The 21,847-nt window shown below is 51.3% G+C and overlaps 1 protein-coding gene and 1 long non-coding RNA gene across 6 annotated transcripts in view; one reads left to right on the top strand and one right to left on the bottom strand.

Annotated features, from left to right (window-relative positions):
- Window positions 1-488: 488 nt before the first annotated feature.
- On the bottom strand, window positions 489-16,886 carry LOC140649741 (uncharacterized). The gene is made up of 4 exons (XR_012041740.1): window positions 16,335-16,886; window positions 3,722-4,048; window positions 1,016-1,155; window positions 489-742 (listed from the first exon to the last, which is right to left on the bottom strand). It is a non-coding gene; the product is annotated as an uncharacterized lncRNA (long non-coding RNA).
- Window positions 16,608-21,847, top strand: part of MEIS1 (Meis homeobox 1) — a 110,841-nt gene continuing 105,601 nt past the window's right edge. Inside the window, exons 1-2 of one of the 5 annotated variants that reach the window (XM_072857375.1) lie at window positions 16,608-16,727; window positions 20,144-20,370. In XM_072857375.1, the coding sequence (XP_072713476.1) occupies window positions 16,665-16,727; window positions 20,144-20,370 (290 nt within the window). In that variant the 5' untranslated portion in view covers window positions 16,608-16,664. Of the gene's footprint in view, window positions 16,728-17,545; window positions 18,480-20,143; window positions 20,371-21,847 lie in introns of those variants that run through there. The other 4 variants (XM_072857373.1, XM_072857376.1, XM_072857374.1 and 1 more) reach the window with 4 other exon arrangements.

The following is a 21,847-nucleotide window of genomic DNA, read 5'->3' on the forward strand; positions in this document are numbered from 1 at the left end:
GTCCTTCCAAAGTTCAAGTCGCCCTTCGCTTTGTGAACCAAGTGGGCTAATTTTATTAACGCCTTTTTGTACAAAGAGGGCACTTTTTGTTTAAAGTTGTCAGATTTGAGGGTTGGGGAGGGTGGTGGACAAGGCGTGGGGTCTTACAGCTCCTTCTTGCAGAGGGGTGAGATGAGGCATGCAAACAGCCGAGGACTAGGTTTTCACAGGCTGCACAGCCCTGCTGCTCACTTGGGGGACTGGATTTGTCCCCATACACTGTTGTTGGCAGTCCACCGGCCCCCTCAGGTCATGGTGCCCCTGTCCTGGGGCTAAGACGCTTCATGGAGCATCAGCCCTCTGCACAGGATAGTTTAGCATGCTGAAAAAGTTTGCCTGCCAGTATAATTGACTAAATCAACTAAGTTTGTTAAAAGAGCAGCCAGTCTCACCACTGCTATACCCAGCAGAGGCTATTTGAATTAGCTAAGAAATTGACTGATGAAAAATGAAACTAAACAACCCATTTATTAAAGAAGAACAGGCCAGGCAACATTTGAGTGAAAGCAATCCCTTTCCACATGCTGGGAGAAGGTAGAGTCGGTGCCACAGTGGTCAGTGGATGAAGACAAGTCGGGAGGAAGAAGAGGAGGGCAGGAAGGCTCTGATGGACACAGTCCTGCCCCTTCTTCCAGCTCCTTGATGTGCGTCATGTCCAAGTCCTGGATGAGAGAGGGGCAGGCACTGAAGGCCACCTCAAGATCTGCAGGAACACGGATCGGACAACACATGAACATGGAATGCAAGGAAGGCACAGAGGTACCAGAGGGAAAAAGGCACCAGCTGCAAAAGTAAAAAAAAAAAAAAAAAAAAAAAGAGGAAGACTTGAAACCTAGCATAGGTTGGCTGAGCATAGAGCACAAGGTGATACCAGGCCTAGTTCTCACCTGCCGATGGGTATAGAGCAAAGACTGGGGCATGGTCAGGATCAGACTGGGCTTGCATGGAGGAGGAAAATTCATGGAGCTTGACTCACCCCCACTTCACGCTTTGCACCGTCCGTTCAGCCTTTGCAAAGGAGAAGCAAAAGGTGCCAGTCCATGTTGTTGCGGTCCTGCACGCTAGAGGAGGCTGAGTTCATCCCAGCAGCTGTCTGTAGTGGCAATGAGGATTTGCCTGGTATAAAGGAAGGACATGACAGAAAAAGTATCCCCCAGGGGAGGGAAAAATGGAGAAGTCAAAATGGTGGTGGAGGGCTTACTACCAATGCACTATGTGACAAGTGCAAGGGTGAGTGGACAGGACTGTATTTGGGAGCAGTCACTGTGCCCCGCAGAAGCACCTCCCATCTTTTAAAAATGATAATAGGAGCAAGTAAGAGCACTTTAATTAGAAACAGTAATAATTATTACTTGTCAGCGGCTTTTTGCCCAAAAATTCTTTGCATTTTGGATAAAAACTCCTCACCAAGAAATCCGTACTTTTCATATCCAGAGCTAATGCTGCTGATTTGGAAGTTGACAGAAAAAAACGTTATCGTTCATTGTGGATGCTGTTTGAGGGTAGGCGGTCATATATGCAGCTTTAGGTAGCTGTGGAGGGTGAAAAATGTTGCGTCTAGACTGCCAGCTCAGATGCCAAGCTGCTGTCCGATGCAGTGAAAAGTATGAAGAAGTATAAAGATATATCATATCTTCTTCAGCTTTTAATGCCTGGAAATGCCAGCAGACCCTGGCAGACCAAACCACCATGAAGGGGTCAGTGAGACATAATGAAACATCCATGAAGGAAGAAGCATCCTAGGGTTGTGCAGACATTTGGACAGGTTTGCAGGGCAGCCAACTACTCCATATCTCACGTTATGTTAGCTGTTTATAAATTATTCCCTAAGTTTTATCACACACACATATTCATTTTTAATGCTTAAATACACATTAAGAATAATTTTCACTAAAGGATGGTCCCTACGTCCAACAGGAGCAAAGCTAAGGAAATGATACATGCAAATTTGAGCAGGGGTTGGTACCATTAATCCCTGGCTTGTCTTCCTGGAGGGAACTTGCCAGCCCCAGGTCTGTCGGAGCTTGCAGCCTGGCTGGGAGATGAAAAGCCTTGGATGAAACCCTACCTGTGTGCCAAAAGTCCATAACTCTCTAAACTTGCTGCTCCCACACCCAAAGGAAAGCACTCGCTCTCTCACTTTCCCACAAAGACTAAATCTTTCAGTTGCCTCCCACACAAGCCAAGGGAAAGGAAGGAGCAAAATGTATTTTAATGAGCATTTGAATAATCATCAGGAAGAGTACTTTTTACTGATGTAGCACCTTTTGTTCGAGCAATTTATAAACATCCATTAAGCCTGACAACACCCCTGAAGGGTAATTCTTTTTTTATTCTGGGGAAGCGGAGAGCTGGGATTTGCTCGAGGATAGGGCAGGAAACCCGTGGCGGGGCTGGAAATGGGAACCCCGCGTGCGGGATTTCCTCTCCCCCCTCCATAGGGTTTCCTCTCGGCTCACTAATCGCTAAGCAAGATCTTGATGACCAGATGCTCATAGATAACATAGCTCAAATATTGCTTCCGTTCTGCAAATTACATGCTGGCTTGGTTCAAAGGCCAAATCCTATTCCACCATCAGCCGGTGGCGGGGATCCCATCGAACGTCAGTGGAAGGGGGACCAAGCCACAAGAGTTTGAAAAACAAAGCTAAATGCTTGAAAAATTTTGCGGCCGGACACATTTGCAGAGAGCCGTGTGGTTTAGAGCGTTTTCTCTCGCTTGAGAAAACCTGCAAGGCTTTAAATGAGACTGTTTCTAAAGGGCACATCCAGGCGCTTTATCCAAAACCACTGGCAAGGCATTTCCCTACCAGACAGCGTGCACGTTCCAGGGGGCAGTGACAATATTTCTTCTCTGACATCGCCAGTTAAAAGGATTTATTTTCAGTAAAATAGAGTACTTCAGTTGCGTGATGGGCAAAAAAAGGTACTATATAATTAAAAGTGGGATTAGACAGAAAAATGAGATGTTAGGCAGATAATTAGGGAACTATTATAATTAGAATGTGCTTTTAAATCCCATAGTAGCTTCTATTATGAAAGGGATGTACTCTGATTAACTAATATTTCCTTTAAGTAGATATTTTTCCTCTTCCTATTGGAAAGGAAAGCTTGAGTTGAATGACTTCACCTTAAAAAATCACAGTTTACTGGGGCCCGAGTTCTCCTCGTAGCAAGCCAGTTTTGCTCAGGAAAAAAGACCTACATTTGGGGTTGAAAATGGCAGGAAAGATTTTACCAGTAAGCTTATTAAATCACTTCTCTCCTCTATTAAATACAGTCTTATTTATAGATGGTATTTAGCATTCTTTGTGTTCAGCCTTTAAGAGAAATTATTGCTGTTACAGCAGTGATAGCCTTAGATTAAATTTTTATTCATGCAGGTTTTATACAAACGAAACTGCTGCATATTTCTATGTGAAGTAGAAAGCCATGATGGTTTTGAAAGGACATGGAGCTTCAGCGAGAGCTGTCTGACAGCTGCTATTAATGAACATGAACCGGCGAGCCTCTTGGAAACTGCTTGTCTCTCCCCAGCTCTCCGGCAGGGAGTAGGAAAGGACAGACAGCAGTCCCACCGCTTACAGCCCCATAAATCAGAGCAGCTCTGCTGAAGTCGGTACAATTATAAGTGAGTTAAAACTGGGGGAAGTGAGAGAATAAGCCGTCCCATTTCCCTCACCTGAGCCTTTTTGCAGGTGCTGGTTTGCAGGGACCTGCTGCGAGGAAGTGTCGTGGGCAGATAGGAAAAAGTGGAAAAGGGAAATAAATTGATAAAAAATGCAGCCTCCCTCCCTTATTTTTTGTTATTAAGCCTAAAATTTTAGGAATTAAGAGAGAAGTGAGTACAAAAGTTCAATTTGAATGCAATGGCCAAATGTTGCCTGTTATTTGTAAAAGTAGGAGGGGAGGGCAGCAGAGGGGACTGCCAAACGTCCAGGCCACTGAAAGCACTGATGCATGTTTGCGTCCTACTGTCATCAGATGAACAAGGCTCCTGTTCTTTCACCTAAAAAAAACGAAAAGCAGATGGATAATTGCTTTATGCAAAGTCAAGAACCTTGGCATCCATCTGCAGATATAAAAGATGACAGTTAAAAAAACATTTGTGGTACATCTGATTCCAGCTTACTGGACATATTGTTGAGAGAAACGCTCAGAAAAATGCTTCCAAATAGCCGAATGGTCAGGGAAAGGATGAAAACAAACCCAAATATAGTACACAGGCCCTGGAGAAAGGAGCCTGGGGAAGAGGCAGCCTGCCTGAGGTTGGAGACCCCCGAGCCTGACACGGGCATTGCTGCGAAAGCAGCGGGAAAGGCTGGAGTAAGTGTTTCCAGTGCGGTGAGTGATGCCAGGGAAAGGGTGTTCCAACCTACCACTTCTGGAGGGGAAGGGGGGAAGCATCTCTTTGGGATATCTTTAGGAACTATGGATATGGAGATCATCTCTGGGGTGGCTTCAGAAGCCCCAGAGATCACCAGTGCACCAATGCTGCAGGAGCAGGCTCTCAGCACTGCGCTGCCATGTCTACCCGGACCATCCGCTCAGTAACCAGGGAAAAGCCAGCAGCAACGAAATGCCAGCAATGGGAGAAGCAGACAAAACATCAGCGACTGCTGGTGAGACTGAAGGAGGGACTCGTGGGCAAAGGTCCCATCCAAAGATGGGAAACCCTTGGAGGCAGAGGCAGCCTGGCACGGTCCATACACCGGTTACATGGAGGAGCTGCCGCTCGTGCAGCCTGGCAGGGTACCAAGTCAGCCTTTCACCAGCAGATTTCGAAACATCGTTCGTCTGTCAGCACTAGCACATCCCTGACACTGGCACGCCGTGACCTGCCACTAAGAAAAATTTCCGAGAGCTGGGAATCCTCGTGGATCCACTTAACCATTTAATGATGAATGAGCCAGATCCTCTGCTATATTTTTTTGGCCCTTCTCCATGGATCTGACAGACTGGTGGGCACCAGCCCCTTGCTAGGGGTCAAAGGGACCAGACATTAGTGGGTCTAACAGCAAAGCCTCCCAACTTACGGCATTCATGCTGAAGGAGATGGCGACATCAACAAAACCATCCAGGACCATGTTGCTGGGCCCTAATGATGCCTGTGCAGACTCTGGAAGGAGATATACCAAGCTGAACTGCAGAGATGCTGACGCCAGCGTGGACCAGGGTCATCCAATGTCTCCTGACTTCCCAGGCTGGACCCTGACATCCAAGTCAGGAGAGAAACGCCCAGACCAAAGGGAGTGAAGGGAATTCGGTGATTCAAAGGCATGGCCTCCTGCCCTATATTTGCAGGATGGAGGGCACAGAGGAACGTGAATGGGTTTTCCTTAATCCATTGAAAAATCTGGGCTTCTCACTCCCACAGAAAAGAGCCATTTGGCCTAATGATACCTTCCAGCTCTGCGGTGCCACTCAGCCAAGATGCTGAAGCACTTTAGATGTCTTAATTCATCCTCTCAGCAAATAGCTGAGCCTCTGCACAGCAAAGTGCTCGTGGTAACAGTACAACACAATGGGGAAAATACAGTATAGAAAAATATGATGGTTTTATGTCTTTTATGTCTTATACTGCAAACACATAAAAACAATTAGGGTTTGGAGAATATTTTTTAAAAGCAAAGAGAATGATTGGCAAGGCAGAGAAAATAAATATTATACCCCTGAGAGGGTTAGGGACATATTATTTTTCCAATTTTACAGAAGAGAAATGCCAGATCAAAATTACTTTCCCAAGATCACACAGGGTGATCCTGCCACCCTTTCTATTGAGTAGTTCTTACTCAAGGGTTTGTCTGTCTTCGTGCCCAGAGACCTCTGCGTTTTAGAGACTTTAAAGCTCACTATCCAGTGGTGTAAATTTACGGTGTATTAGCTACTCTATATTTATTCCCCTCATATATATCTTTTCAAAGTAAGCTACCTCACCCAAAGGCACTTTCAGAAGTGTAAGGCCAGCGGTAACGCTGCTAAAAGAATTAACACTGTCCCACATAATTAGCAATAATTAGTACTGGTCAGAACAGGAGTTAATGCACACTGGCAGACGTAAATTCTGCCTTTGTGTCCCCGTGCCGACATAAAACCAGTCTGGGAATAAGATCCCACTGGGTGCAAAAGTGAAGGGACCAGGTTGGTTATCTGATGCCTTGTGATGCCTGAGCTCAAATTCTCTCTATTCCAGACCTTTCTTCCCATCGTGAAAGCCTGCACCCTCTTTTCAGCAAGGTAACAGTTCTGCCAGTAATCCCAGAGGTATTTCATAATCCGTCAGTTCTGTGGGTCTTAGGGAGGGGAAAAAAAACCTGGGCATCAAAACCGGAGGCTGCAGCGATACAACCAAATACCTTCAGGGAGCATTTCGTAGCTTCCCACTATGGGGTTAACCGTTTGTGGCAGCAAAACTGAATGACGGGCTCAACAGCAAAGACAAAAACCAATCAATCAAAAGAAGAAAATATCAAAACAAATTCAAGCTATCCCCCTCCTGCGGGTGAGAAGCCAGTGGGGCAATGGGTAGCTTTGCATAGGGAGGAAGGTGCGTGCTGGGGCACAGCTGGTGTGTGTGTGTGAGTGCCAGCGCACATCTGGCATATGCATGGATTCGGGACGCCGGAGCAAACTGTTTGGGAAATGGGTGGGAAGCGAAGAACTGAGCACATAGAGAAACTACTTCCCTAACGCTTCAAACGTATTTTATTTCAAACTGTGTTTTCCTCAACTTGTCCGAGGTTGGGCCTGTCCTCCTTGCGGTAGGGCTTGAGATTTTAAAGAAAAGATGGATTATACAAAGTTGCCTGGCTGCAAACACCCTCCTTCCTTCCTCCCTTTGAAGAGGATTTGCCGAAACATAGCCCTCAATAGTTATAAATACGTGAAAGGGGAAAACTTAGTAAAGTGGATGGTAATCTTCTGGGCTGAAACCCCTCATTTTCACTCCTAGATGATTGCTGTGCTTATTGAGTTCAAGAGAACAACTTAGCAAACACAAGCAGAGCCTCACAATATAATCACAAAGAAAAATGAACTTTTCTAACACAGAGACCGCCCGCTTCAGCTCATTGGAACAGCAATTGAAAGCTAGGTTTTATCGGGGTTTGAAGGCCATGCAAGCTGAATCGCCGTAGGCGCTGGGATTGAGTCTGATTTCCAGCATCGCTGAGATCCATCTGCTTCCACCGTCTTCACCCAGACCTGCTGGAGCTGAACACCATTTGTAATCAGGGCCCAGCTGGTCTCTAGAAACGGGCCTTTTCCAAGCAGGAAAGAGATTTGAAGTGTAATTTTAGATTAACTTTTAAAAATACAGAGGTAAAACCCTGTATGGACACTCACTTTGATTTAAACGGATCTTACATTGATTTTGCTTAATTGATGATGAGGGATTCATTTGAGCTAAACAAACAGAAACTACTCATAAATTGAAATTAGATGTTTTTTCTTCTGGGCTTTGCCTCATCTTAGCTAGTTTAAGGACCTGACCGCAGTTAAAGCTGGGATATTTTTATGTCGGCTAGTTTTGGCTAGAAACCTGTGGGCCTGTTTGTGCCGGCTCGTCAGGCGCTTGTAAATGGATTTCATTTTGATCAAAGCAAGTGGAGGCGATGTGACTCTCAGCCCGCTGGAGAGGGACCCCCGAGGTGACGTCAGCCGAGGGAAGAGTCACTGACTGCAGCCAATGTGTCGCAGAAGAACTTCAAAGCACGATCCATAGGCAACCTTGGCTAGGAGCAGGGAACAGATCCAAGGGAAAACATGAGGCAGGCAGGCTTGGTTTCCTAAACAAAATCTATATTAAGAGTCAGGCAGGTAAGAAGAGCTTTAGAAAAAGCACTGGAAAGAGGGAATGGAATAAACTACATGCCCAGAGCAACAAGTGGTCCCGTGGTGGAGTTTTCTTAGGAGGTCTCTTACTCAAAACTCTATGTCTTTTAATACGCTGATGAGGTAAAGTTCGTCTGAGAGTTAGTGGCTGTTTGTGATGGTCTCATCATGCGTTTGGAGGAACACACAAACCCACCAGGCAGTGAACAAGCAATCAAAGGAGGTGAAGACCCAGGAGCCACACTCTGTGGAGGCAAAGGACAGCACAGGAAGACTAAGCAAGGAATGTGTGTCAAGCCACATTGTGTATCTTTGATGCCCACACTGTTGTTTTTTGAGAATGGCTTTGGGAGGAGCCACCTGAGTCAAGAAGGCAAGAGATCCTTTCAGGTGTCCCTCGTGGAGGAGCCTGGCCGAACATCCCAATGGCCAGAAGAAGAAATGAGGCGGTTATCTGCCTCCCGACCCAACGAGGCCAACGAAGATGCTGTAAGGACATCTAGTGAAGAGTGCTCCCAGCGGATCTCAGCCTACGTGAAGCTAAGTGACGTCTCAGTAAGGAAATATTCAAGATAACTGCAGCTCTTCTGAAAAACTGTGAAGAGTACTGCAAATACATGCAACTGTCATAAAACCTTCCAGTCTGGAGATGCACAGCAAGAGAAAGCCTATTGCTCACAAGAGTTTGTCGTCGAAGTAGGGAGGGAGAGAGGAGGATGCAGCATTACCAGGTACGGAAACCCAGGGCAGAAAGCCACCAGCCACTCGAGTTCAGCAAGGAAAAGATTTTTAAAGCAGAATTTGAACTGTGTAGGGAAGTCAGACAGTGGAGCTTTCCCCTAACTTACAGACCCAACATGTGCTTCTAATACAGAAACTACAGCAGAAGCTAGAGTTACTGCAAGACTGAGCGTACTAATGAATCAAATGGTCTCTACACGACTTCAAAGGCTTTGGGAAGAAGCAAGAATAACTAGAAATGTAACACTAATGGCAAGGACAACGTGGCTGGCGCTGGTGAAACCCGGTGAGGGTCTCTTCATCAACAGAGAGGCGTAGTGTGTATGGAAAAGGCTGAAAAAAAATTAATCTGGTGGTGCTGTACAGCAAAGAAGAAGGAGCAGCAGCGGCCTCAAGTTTGGCGAGAATAAAAGCAAAGCAGAATGGGCTTGGTGGAAAAATGGGGTGAGCAGTATAGTAATAAAATTTGAAAAGAGGACCAAAGGAAGAAGCATTTCAAATACTAGCAAGGACAGGAAAATAATAGAAAGGGTTACAAATGATCAGCAATGCAGACAACTATAATAAACTATAATAAACTTCAACTTGGAAACATAAAAGAAGATATATGATCTAGGATGATATGGCAAAAATAATTTAAATTCTGTGGGGGGAGAGATCTGGGCAAGGTCCAGGGTTGCTATTTATGAGTTAATGAAGAGAGGGGTGGGAACAGCTTGTCTTCAAGCGGAGGCCTGAGAGGCAAAGTATCTCACCTCTGTTCCTTGCACCACCACGTAGTTTCTTGGTCGAGTCCCTTGAAAACGTTCTGTACTTCAAGTGCTCTGGCTGTGGAATGAGGATTTCCCGTCTTGCACACATGCTCGTAAGATGTTCATCTGCTATGGTGGCAACCCCGATGCCGCAAGCCATCACACAAGGTTTGGCTGAGCGGTCCCCTTTCAGGGGGTGCACTCAAGCAAGATCAAATTAAAAGGGACAGTAGAGATGGAGAGGAGGACCGAAGCGATAGCCAGGCTAGTGCATCTCCATGGTTCACCTTTATCTGACGGGGGGTAAATGCATCTCAGAAAACTTGACTCCATTCTGCTCCTGTTTGCATCCAGAGAGGCATAAAAGCAGTGTTTTGAGAGAAAAAGAGGGGTGAGGCAAAGAATTCAGTGTCCCCAAAATCCCCTGGGAACTGCTTGGGTGGGTAGAGCCTGCTGACGTGCTTTTGTTGGCTCCACAACGGAGAGGTTCAAAGCTACTTTGGTCATGTCTACGTGCGCTACAATGGATATCTACCTTCAGAAAGGTACAACCCTTTTCAAAAGATGACTTTCAACAAGACTTGGTCCGGTAGAGAACTCCTGAAGTGTGGCTTACTGCCCACGTTTGCTAAAGATGGTTTATATCTCTGGCAGGAATTAGGTGCCCAATTTTGTGTGGACGATGGTCGCTGTAGTGTTGAGAAAAGAAGCAAAATATCTTTGGAAAATTGAACTGAAAGGTTGAATGGTGGGATAGTCCCCCTCAAAGCATGCTGGGAGCCTTCTTAGCTAAAATACAGAGTATTCAATTGATCTGAAGTCTACTAAATGCAAGGAAATAATATTGCAGTTGAGGAGAGCATAGCTGCTTGCTCTACTAGATGTTTCTCTGGTTCCATGTAAAAAACCCTCCCTTTCCAGAGTTTGGGTTCCTATCTGATTTCTTGTCCTGTTGCCACGACTTAGTGAGGGTAAGAGCAGGAGAGCATTTTCTTCAAAGTACAATTACAGCTTCTCACGCAAAGCTAACATCCTCAAGGTAAAAAAAGTGATCGGTGGGGTAAGCTGGAAGAAAACGCTCTCTTGACGCATCTCAGTGGATTCTTCTGACTGGGGTTTCCCTTTGACAACTGCAGATCCCTGCAGATCTTTCTATGAACCCTTTAAACAAGCCACACAAAATGACCGTTGGCGTCACATCATCGTGCAGGATGCTCCGAATCCCCAAGCCGTCGGAGTTTCCCATCTGAAACCAGCGCATGGGCCTGACTCGGTCCCCGCACGTCTTGCCGGCCCCCCATCACAGACCCACGAGGCCGGCGGGGAGCAGCCGGGGGCCGAGCCACGATGCGGGGCTGCCCTCGCCGGGGCTGCGGGGCTGCGGGGGAGGCGATGCTGCTGCTGCCATGTGGGAGGCCCAGGGTTCGGGAGGCAGCTCCTGGGGCTGGGGCCCCTCCGAGGGGACGCTCGCTCGGCTCGGAGGAAAGTGCAGCTTTCACCGCCTCCCTCCCCGACCCCCCCCTCCTTCTCTCCTTCACTTTTTTTTCCTCCCTGCCTGCTTCTCACAGCTGCTGCCTTGGGGAGCCGGCCTTGGTGCGGGAGGAGGCCGCCCTCCCCTGCAAGGCTCAAGGGCAAGGGCAGCTGCCTCTGCTCCAGCCTCCGAGTGGGGAGGACGGAGAGGGGACGGCAAAGCGGTGGGCAGCACAGGCAGAGGATGAGCACTCCTGTCCTCGGAGGCGAAGCCCGGCTCCGTGGTTTGGGGCTGACGTGGCTTGCGTGGCACTGCTGTGACTGGGGAGGCGTAGGGAAAGGGGGACGCCGCGTTTGAGTGCCTCTCCTCCAAGGGAGGTTTTAAAAATGGTTAGCGAGGAGGGTTTCTTCCTAAGTTGTCCTCAGAGCGGTCCTTCGTGTGCGCGCACACACGCATACCCACATGCGCTTTTCTCACGGCCGTCCTAGCTGCCCAAAAATTGTCCAAGGGAGCTCAGAATATACACACATACGTCCACACGCTCACCTATACGACCCCGAAGTGAATGACAGCCACCCATCCCGGCTGTCACACGCTCTCCCGCAGATCCCCTCTGCTTGCCTGCACTCACGCACACCAACCCGGGTCCAAACCGCGCAGAGATGACCCGCTTGTGCCCTATAAACGCTTCAAAACGAAGGAGCAAGAGCAACTTGAAGCTCTTTGGCAGCCCTTTATTTTTTTTCTCTTTTTTTTGTTCCTTGCCGAGAGAATTGTTTGCGGGTGGGAGAGAGAGCTGTTTAAATAGCTCTGCGGCTCCATTTAGTAAAGTCAATATGCAATTATGCAGAAGTCTATGATAATGCGCCCGCAGATGCAGATAGCGGCGGGTTGCGCTGTCCTGGGGGGAGCTGCGGGCAGCCGGTAACTCTTGGGGCGGGGGGTGCGGGGACCCTGGCCCTTTCCCCTGCCTCCCCGGCCCCTTGCACGCCCAAGCACACGTCGGTGCCCGGGGCCGGGGCCGGGGGGTCCGGCGGGGCCGGGCCGGGCTGGATGCGGGTCCCGGGAGCGCCCGGCGCCGCCCGCCCTCCCCCGGGGCCGCCCCGAGCCCCTGCGCGCCCCGCCCCGCCCCGGCGGACACAGAGCTTTGCTCCTGATTTTCCTTTATATTTGTAATTTATAAAGCGTGGGTGATTTATACCCAGCTTTACCCAGATGGTGTCGTTCGCAGAAAGCCATCTCCGCGGCTTGAAGGGCAAGCCCGAGCCTTCAGAGAGCCCCCCGGCTTCCTCCCGTCCCACCGTGCTTAACAGCTCCAGATCCCCGCGCCCATTAATGCCCATCCTCTGCAATCGGCATCAGAGGCAAGGCGAAATAGTTCTGTAATGGGCTCATTAGCCAAGCTGAATACGGGGTTAGGTAATAGCAATGGAGCAATATTGAAAATTAGTTTGGAGGAAAACACCAAATGGAAAGGCTCTGACAAAACTCCGCTTTGCTCTAGTGCAGCCGAGGTACTGTCAGATACCAATGTTCAATTCCCTGTGGTTTGAAATTGGAGTGTTATTTTGTTAGTCGCTAATGTGCTTCTCGTACTATGTCGCAAGTCCTTTCAGGCTCATTTACAAGGGTAAGATACTTCGTTCGACTCTTCAGAAGAGGGGCGTTCAACTTCTTATACCAGGGGCACGGGATCATTGAATTTCTGCTTTACGTGCTTCAGGAAAGTACTTTATGCGCTTTAGGAAAGTATCCGTAGTCCCTTGCTGATAAAAGATCAGGCAGGTTGTCGTTTTCCTTCAAAGGCAGCAATTTTACCCGCAGAGACGAGCTCGGAGCTGAGCTTAGCCCAGAAGAAGTGGGGAAAGTCTCTAGCAAAAAAGGTATCGAATATTTTAGGCTAATGTCACCCTCTGTTGAACTCTGGCAAGTGGCTCCGAAGGCAGAGAGCCGTCGGAGTTGGTCGGCTACAAGTGGCAGAGGAGTTTGCTTATACCTTCATTTAACATACTTAAAACCCCTATTGTTCAGCTACGTGGGTGTCTCCGGCTTTTTAGGCTCCGTGCGTGCATATGTGTGGCTTCAGAAGAGACGCTTAGAGATCTTGGCTTTAAAAAACTCCTTTGAGCTCACGTAGACTACTAGATTTTTATCTACACGTACAGTCGGCTGCTGACACTCTCTGTAAGCACGACAAAGGCTTTGCATTTCACAGCCCCGCTGCGCCTCTCGTCCCGCGAAAGTCCAGGGTTCGTGTTTTGTTTTTTTTTTTAAAGGTGGGTTGGCTTTTTTTTTAAACAAAACCGAAAAAAACTTATTTTTCTGCGTCTCTTCTTGAACTTTGGTTTTTGGAGGAGAGCATCCCCGCCGCCACGGAGCGGAGAGCCGAGCGGCAGGGAGAGGGGAGAGGGGAATCACCCAGCCTGGCTGCCTCTGCCTGCGAGCATCCGCGGCTCGGGCACGGGCAAAGGCTCGGGCACTGAGAACGGCAACGTGTGTGCTTCGTTTAAGCCGAGAGTAAGGCTGTGCTGGCGTAAATCCCCCTCCTGCTGCTGTCGAGGCACCAAGCCGATTGCCTTTGCTCCCCCCGAGAGCATCCTCGGGGCTCGGAGCTGCCCGGGCTGGGAGCGCTCCCGCTGCCCCACGGCTGCAGCCGGCTGGTGGCGGAGGAGAAGGTTTTTAACCATTTGCAAATATTCACCCCCTTCTTTTTTTTATTTCCCTCCCCCCACATATTTAGCTAATGTCCAACCGCCTCCCACGGGGAAACTCAAACCATCTTTACCATACCCCCCCTTAATGCAGCTGATGGCTTCGCGCACTGCAGTCAATAAAATCCCGAGCGCTTAAAAGTGGAGTTTTTATACAACTATACAGGTGGAACCGAAGGAAATAATAATTGCGTCTACGGCTTTTCTGTCCGGGGATCGCTTTTCTTCTGCTTCTACCGAGAAATTCGGCGCCTCCGGCCCCTCCAAATCACCGAGAAGTGTACTTTTCTCCCGCAGAAAGTTTGACGGCATTTCTGGCTGTAGTTTCCCCGTCGCCCAGTAGACGGCACAACAGCTCAATCCTTCAGATGCGAAACAGTCGAGCAGCTTTTTTTTTTTTTTCTTTTCTTTAATTAAGCAGCCAGAGTTTTATCCAGCAATTTTTTTCATAATTATTATTATTTCATTCAACGAGAAGTATAGTAATATCAGTCGCAAAGGGAGAGGGCTTGGCATAGGCAGGGAGTAAAGAAATGCGGGCAGGCAGCGGGGCTAAATACAGGTATCGCTGCAAACACCGGAGCGGAGCAGCGCTTCCGCAATACAAATGAACTTGTGGCGCCTAAAGAAAAAAAAAACAACACAAATACCAACCCCAAGACTATCGTGCTGCCGGGCTCTGGGGTTATTCCGGGGATTTTTAGGCTGAAATCGTCTAATTGTAGCGTGCAATGGGAAGGCTCTGCTCTGTCTCGCCCGGGCTACCCCGAGGTGCCACCGCGGGGTAAAGCTGGCAGCCGCCGCAAACTTTTGTCCCTGAAAGGCTGCTTTTGTGCGTGCCTTGCTTTGCCTTGCCTTGCCTTGCCTCCCCTCCGCCGGCACCGCTGCCGGAGAGAAGTTGAAGTGACAAAAATCCCGGCCAGTAACTCATTTCCCAGTTAATTTTATTTAAAAAAATTTATAGCGGTGTTTAGAAAGTTTTAAGACAACCGTAAATTTTATTGGGAATATTTTACGAAGCCCTCCATTTAATTAATAAAAGACCCCCATAACTTCTGCAAACGTCAGGGCCGGCGGTGGGGCGGGAGCGGACAGACATCCCCCCCTCCCCGCCTCTCCCCGGGGCCGCCGCGGCCGGGGCGCCGGTCCCGCATCGCCCGCCCCGGGCTGCCGGCGACACCCAGGGCCCGAGCGGGTTTGCCCCTTGGCTGTCGGTACCGGCAGCTGACCCCGGGCTGAGTGCCCGGCCGGACCCGCCGCTCTTTGTGTTCCGAATCGGGAGGGAGTAAACAAGCCCCGAAAGTCCAGGCGCTGCGCTTCGTCTGCTGGCTTAAACCCCTCGCAGTTAACCTCCTTTTATTATCACTTCCCCCCTCCTCCGTGGGTCTGTCCTTTAATAGGTCTTTAAGCAGGTTGGGTTCTTTTTTTCCCCCATCCCGCTTCCAACCGTTTCATCAGGCTCTGATTTTTCGGGTATCTCCGCACGTATCGCTCCCCCCCCCCTTATCTGAAGCATTCCTGGATTATCTCTCGGCCGCCCTTCAAACGCTTTCTTCTGCGGTTTCTTGTTTGTTTGTCTCTTCTGGTTGTTCCTATTTCAGTTTTCAAATTTCAATATTAATGATGAAAGAGCACACTTGGATGCTAATTCTTCCCCCCCCCAAATCCCTGCTAGGAAGGCGGCAGGGAAGCCAGCTAGAAAACATCGGATTGTTCCTAGGTATGACTAATTCTTTCCTTAAGCTGGGAAATTCAGCCTGATTAAAAGCCTCATTTATTATCCGATAGGCAAATGCACCCAGATTCCACCTCGTGGAGGAGGCTCCCTTGCTCCCCAGACGCCTTTTTTTGCCTCAGCTAGGCGGACCCCTCCGCGAAAGGCCCGTGGGGGGGAGACACGGGACCGGGGGGGCCGCCGGGGCCGCGCAGCGCACCGCGCAGCGCACCGCGCTCCGCAGCGAGGCCGCTGCCCGGCCCGGGCACCCAGCAAACCCCCCTCGCTCTTTGCTTTTTCTCCCCCCCCCGTGCCTCATTCCCCACGCTCCCCTCTCTCTCTCTCTCTTTCCACCGTGCGATGGGCAAGCGTCAATAGATTCCTGCAAAACAGCAAGTTTTGGCACCAAAAAAATCAACCCACCCCAAAAAGAGCCGCTTTGCCTAAAAAGGCAGCGGGGCGAGATGCTGCGCGGGTCGCTGCCGCCGCGCAGCCCATCAGCCTCGGCGGGAGTTTACCGAGACAGCGCGGAACTGTCCGTTTACTTTTTCCCTTTTAATAGATGATTAATTGCTGCCCGGATTAGGCCCCCCCCCCCCCCCCGTTTTTTTATGGCCGGTCTATTGCAAGCGGAGAGGCGCGCAGCGCCAATTTCTCGCAGCAAGCCCTAAGAGTAATAACTGTTTGCTAATTGTAAAATCCTTATCCAGAATGAGGTTTGGGCAAACAATTTGTACGACTGTAATTACATTGTAAAAGTGTTTTAGGCTGGGTTGCGCTGAATTAATCTTACAAAGGCCTGGTAGAGACGCTTAAAAGGGGTTTTTTTAGTTTTTTTTCTTCTTCTTAATTTTTTGAGGGGGGGGAGGAAGAAGGGATGGGGAGAGGAGGGGGTTGCGGCTCTGGGAGTTAAGCTGCAGCCTCCTCCTGCAAGAGACCTGCGAGATGGGGAATCGCTACCGAGCGCCGTTCCCCGGGTAAATAGATAGAGAGATCAACCCCACGCCCGTGGGTCGGCTCCCACCACGGACGCGTGGGGTGGGTGGGGGTTAGTGTATTAAAATGGCTCTTACCTGAGAGGTCTTTATTTCCCTCGCCGGGATAAAAGGCCGGTCCTAGCGGAAAGGGGGGGGGGGAGGGTGTCGAAACGGGTTTCCCTGAAGTTTGAGACGTGGCGGCGGGGCCCGAGCCGCTGCCCGCCGCTGCCCGCCACCCCCGGCGCTCGGCAGCGGAGCGGCTTCTCCCCTGCCCCGGGGGTTTTACCGGAGTAACCCCCCACCGCTCCCCCCGCCACACACACACACACACACACACAGAGCAGCTCACTCGGGGACCGCCGCACCAGGCTACCGGGCGGAGGGGGTTCTCCCTCTTCCCCCCACCTTCCCCGGGCAGGAGATGCGATGGGGCCGGGGAAGCTTTCCCCGCCAGCGCCCGGCCGGGGCTGCGCGCAGCCCGGCCCGCAGGTACGGGGAGGAAAGGACACGGCGAGCTTTCCGCTCCCAGCCCGGCGGGGGCCCGCGGGACCGCGGGGAGGGATGGCTGTGCTTTTGGACGGCAGCGGACCCCCGGCTACGCGGGTGGGGGCGCACCCCGCGCAGGGCAGCGCGGCCGCGGAAGGGGGCGGGGGGGGAGCGCGCCGGGGCGCCCCGGCGCGCTCCCCCCCCGCGGCGCGCCGGTCCGAGCCCCGCTTCCCGCCCGGACCAATGGGGGCGCGGCGCGGGGCGGCGCGGCGCTGATTGGTCGGCGGCGGCGCGGCGGCGGCGGCCGGGGGCTGGGTGAGCTCACTCGGCCGGCGGCCGCGGGGGGAGCTGCCGGGGGGGGGAAGAGGCAGGCGGGGGAGCGAGGGGCGGGCGGCGGCGCGGCCCCAGGGCGCTGCGCGGGCGCGGAGCGGGGCGGCGGCGGCGGCAGACAAAGGGGACGGGAGCGCCCCCACACCCACCCGTGGGGCGGACACACTGGAGGGGGTGCGGAGGGCAGGGCCGGGAGGGGGCGGTGTATCCAGCACAACACCCCCCCCCCCAAGCGGGGCGGGGGCGCGGCGCTGCGCGGGCGCGGGGCGGGCGGCGCGCCCCCCTGCGCCGGTGGCGGAGTTGCTGCCGCCCAGCGCATTGTGTAAGACGCGACCTGTTATGGCCACCACTACTTCCGGGTTCCCGCAGTCTGCTCCAGCCCGGCGCTGCGCTGCGCTCGCCGCGGCGGTGCGGCGGCGGCGGCGGCGGCGGCGGCGGACGCCCGGCAGCGCGCGGCCCGCGGCGGCAGCGGCGCGCCTCCCCCCCGCCCCCTCCCCGCTGCCCTTCCTCCCCGCGCCCGCCCCGCGCCGCGCGGCGCTCCGCCCGGCACCCGCGCCCGCGCCCGGCCCGCCTCCGCCTCCGCCAGCCTCGCCCGGCGGCCGCGCAGGGGCAGAGCGAGCCGGCGCCGGCGAGGAATTAGGAGCGATCCGAGGAGGAGCGAAAAAAACCCCCCCATCATCATCATCATCATCATAATAACCATAATAAAAGGAGAGCCGGCGCGTTAGCGAGCCTTTTTAATTTTTAATTTTTCCCCCTCCTCTTCTTCCTTCTCCTCCTCCCGCGATTTTTAATTTTTCTCCTTTTTTCATAATTTTTTCCTTTTTTTTTTTTTTTTTTTTTTTTTTGGGTGAGCGCGCTCGAAAATTAACATTTGAGGTGTCCTGCGCGGTGGGAGCACACGCAGCGGATCATCATCAGTCATTCACCACCTTGACAACCTCGCCTGTGATTGACAGCCGGAGTGGCAAAAAGCCATGAGACTTGGTAGTTGGGTTTGAGGGGCACTTTAAAAAAAAAAAAAAAAGAAAAAAAAAAAAACCACCCTGATTTGGGGAAAGGATATTTGCTTTCGCCCCGCTGCTGTCTTGGAAACGAGAGGGGAGAGAGAGAGAGAGACAGGGAGAGAGGAAAGAAAGAAAGAAAAAAGAAGGAAGGAAGGAGGGAGAGTTGATTTTTTTTTTCCCTTCTAATTTTTTTTTTTCTCCTTTTTTAATGCTGAGTTACCGTATCGCTTCGCTGAGATCCAGCAAGCCGAAGATTTTACTCGATTGCTTTCATTGCTGGCGACGCTAAGGGATTTTTGCATTTTTTGGGGGGGTGAGGGGGGGGGAACTTCGCGTTTCTTTCTTTTCACACTGGCCTTAAAGAGGATATATTAGAAGTTGAAGTAGGAAGGGAGCAAGCAGGCCGATGGCGCAAAGGGTACGTATTAAAAAAAAAAAATGGATTTCAAATGTGAAATAATATTGAAACGTGGCTGACAGAGACGCTGCGAAAAAAGTTTCTTTTTTTTTTTCTTTTTCCCCCTCCTCTTCGGAGCGGGGGCACAAAGCGCTGTGTCCTGGAGCGGGAGGATTTATCAGTTGTACTTGTAGGCTTAAAACCTGTATATATTGATATTTTCTTGATTCTTTTACTCCCCATCCCGGATCTCTCACGGAAAAGGCAAGCTTTCTATACATTAATGACATGCAGGCATGTAAGTGAATATGTCCGAGCCTCTGTATTTGTTGGTTTTGTAGCTCTAGTCCTACCGATGTCTTTTTTAAAGTCACCAGTGCTTGAAATATTTGAATGTGTGCATGTCTCTGAGCGTTTTGCTGTGTTAGTGATGATGTGCAGCTTCACTTTCGGAAGATAACTTCTAGCTGGGAGTAAACACAACTTTTTTTTCTTTTTTTCCTCCCCCCCCCCCCCCCCTTGTTTTTATATTCGGTCACAAAAGGTGCAGTGCAATATGCAAAAAAAAAACCAAACCTCTTTTAAAAAGAAAGTCACTTTAATTTGAATTAGAGGTTACCAGCATGCACTGCCATGTGTATTGTTGTTTCTATTTTGGATGCGAGCTCCTTTTTTGCTTCCAACTACCTCCTAAATTGAAGTTTTGTGGGGAAGAAAGGAAAAAAAAAAATAAAAAAAGAAAACAACCAGCCGGAGTCGGGCGAGCAGGGATTTGGGGAAGGGGAAAAGCCCTGGAAAGAAGTTTTCTTGCCCAATTTGCCTGCCGCCCCTCCGAGCGCTGGGTGGGAAAGAAAGTTCCTCTGCTGACAACTTGCCTTTTACTCTTTCGGTCCAAGCAAGTGTCAGGGATCTTTAAAAGTGTTTATTCACACCTTCGCTTTTAATAGATGAAAAGTGGCCGTTTCCCCCGCTGCCTGGGAGCCGCGTTAGCTTTCGCTCCTTAATCTTTAACAAAGAAAACCCTTAAAAAAACCAAGAAGAAAAAAGAAAAAGGCATTCCCAAAATCCCGAGAGCCCGGGCAAACGTTTCCAGCCTTTCGGCTTTAAAAGTGCCTTCGCCTGGCATTGCTGGAAACCCCCAAAACCGCTCCTCTTGGGGTTTGTTTTTTTGTTGTTGTTGCCGCTGCTGAACTTTTTTGCATCCTCGCTGGGTGAGGTACCTGACTTCTTCTCCGCGGGAAAAGTTTAGCGGAGGGAGACTCGGGCTTCGTGAACCGCTTCCCTTCGCAAGGGGGTCTTGGGGATAGGGGGTTGGTTTGGGGTTTTTTTTGCTTATTATTATTATTATTACTATTATTTCTCCTCGGTCCCAGAGTGGGAGGATTTCGGGTCGTGCGGGCAGCCGGGCCGGAGCAGCCCAGCCCTGCTGCTCCCCGGCCCGGGGCGGCGTTTCCCTCCCCGGGGCCAGCGGCTGGACGGGGGCGGGGAGCGGAGGGCGGGGGGGAAGCCGAGAACCGGCGGCGCGGAGCCCCGGAGCACCCCGGGAGGGGAAGCGGCTTCTCCCGGGGGGACGGACAGAGGGACGGGGAGCGGGGCTGCTGCTGCTGCTGCTGCTGCTGCCGGGGTGCTGCCCCCCCCCCGCCCGCCTCCCTCCCTGACGCCTCTCTGCTCTCTCTGCCCCGCAGTACGACGAGCTGCCCCACTACGGCGGCATGGAGGGGGTGGGCATCCCCACCACCATGTACGGGGACCCCCACGGCGCCCGCCCCATGCAGCCCGTCCACCACCTCAACCACGGGCCGCCGCTCCACTCGCACCAGTACCCGCACGCCGCCCACGCCAACGCCATGCCCCCCGCCATGGGCGCCTCCGTGAACGACGCCCTCAAGAGAGATAAAGATGCCATCTACGGGTAGGTGCCGCGGAAGGCTTCCGCGGCCGCGCAACCTGCGCAGGATGGACCGGGGAGGGAGGGAAGGAGGGAAGGAAGGGGGTGTGCGCGGGCCGGGCTCCCCCTGCGCGGGATGGGGAAGGAAGGGTGGCTTGGGGAGCGCTGCGCGGAAAAGGGCCGTATTCTTAATTTGTTGTTATTATTATTATTATTTTTTACAAGGGGGGAGAGAGGGCAGGGGTCCCCCTGGCACGGGAAGCCGCGGGGGCTCCGGAAAATAGGAGCCGGAGCTTGCTGGAGGGGCAGCAGGCATCGCCGCGGGGAGGAGGAGGAGGAGAGGAGGAGGAGGAGGAGGAAGAGGAGGAAAATAATATTCCGCGGGCACAACCTGCGCCGGGTGGTAAATCTCTGCACGGAGTTTGGGAGCAGGGAGAGTTTGGAGCGCTTCGCCCAACTTTCCGCCTTGTCCGTCTCTCCTTGCACTACGAAGGAGAAAACTCCAAGAGCTGCTTCTTTCAAGTCTCTTTACTTTTTTTTTTTTACCTTTTGATTTTATTTTTTTTTTTAACTTTTTACCCGACAGCATTGAACGCTGCTCCATGCGGCAACTTGCAAAGCAGTTTCTAGGCCGTTGCGATGGGAGCTGATGGGTTACGGTGGGCGGCAGATGCTTTTAAAAACGCATCTGCCCGTCTTGAGTTTGAAGGGAAGTTTAAGAGCCTTTTAAAATCGCTCTCCAAACAGTGAGGAGAAGGGGGAGGGAAAAAAAAAAAACCAAAATCACGTCGTTCGGTTTCTTTATCGGTTTATCAGAAATCTGTAGGGTTGGTTAAAGCTCAGCGGTGTACGGTACCCCCCCGCCAAAAAAAAAAAAGGAAAAAAGTACGAAGCCCTGGAAAAAAAAAAATGAACGCCCGGTTATAAATATACATATATACGTGTGTGTGTGTGTGCCCACGCTTATTTATTTATTTAAATTATTAAACGGCCGAGGGAGCCAGATGCACACGGCAGCCTTTCTCCCGGGGAGGCTTTTAAAGCTGGGAGAGCCCAAAAGCACCTGGTTCCCCCCGCGGGTCGGGGCTGCGGAGCTGCGGGGGGCAGGGGGGCAGCGGGGCAGGCAGGCAGCGGGGCAGGCAGGCAGGCAGCGGGCAGGCAGCCCGGCTGGCCAGCGCCTGCCGGTGTGTCGGCTTGTTTGGTGTTGGGGGGGTGGGTATAGGGGCTTTTTCTTTTTTTTTCATTTGGATGGGAGGGTGTTTCTTTTTTTGTTTATCTGGGTTTTTTGTTGTGGTTGGTTTTTTTTTTTCCCCCTTCGCTCCCAGCAAGTCCTCCAGCGGAAAATGGGAATTTAAAAGCATGAAAGGCAGAAGTGTACGTCCAGAAATTTTTCATTTCTTCTTCTTTTTTTTTCCTAAAGACAAGGAAAGTTAATTCAAAATGGCTGCTGGAACCGGCTTGGGTTTTATTCTTAGCTTGTCCTAAGGTTGTATGAACAATC

Source organism: Ciconia boyciana, chromosome 3, assembly GCF_034638445.1.
Source record: "Ciconia boyciana chromosome 3, ASM3463844v1, whole genome shotgun sequence".
Lineage (NCBI taxonomy): Eukaryota > Metazoa > Chordata > Aves > Ciconiiformes > Ciconiidae > Ciconia > Ciconia boyciana.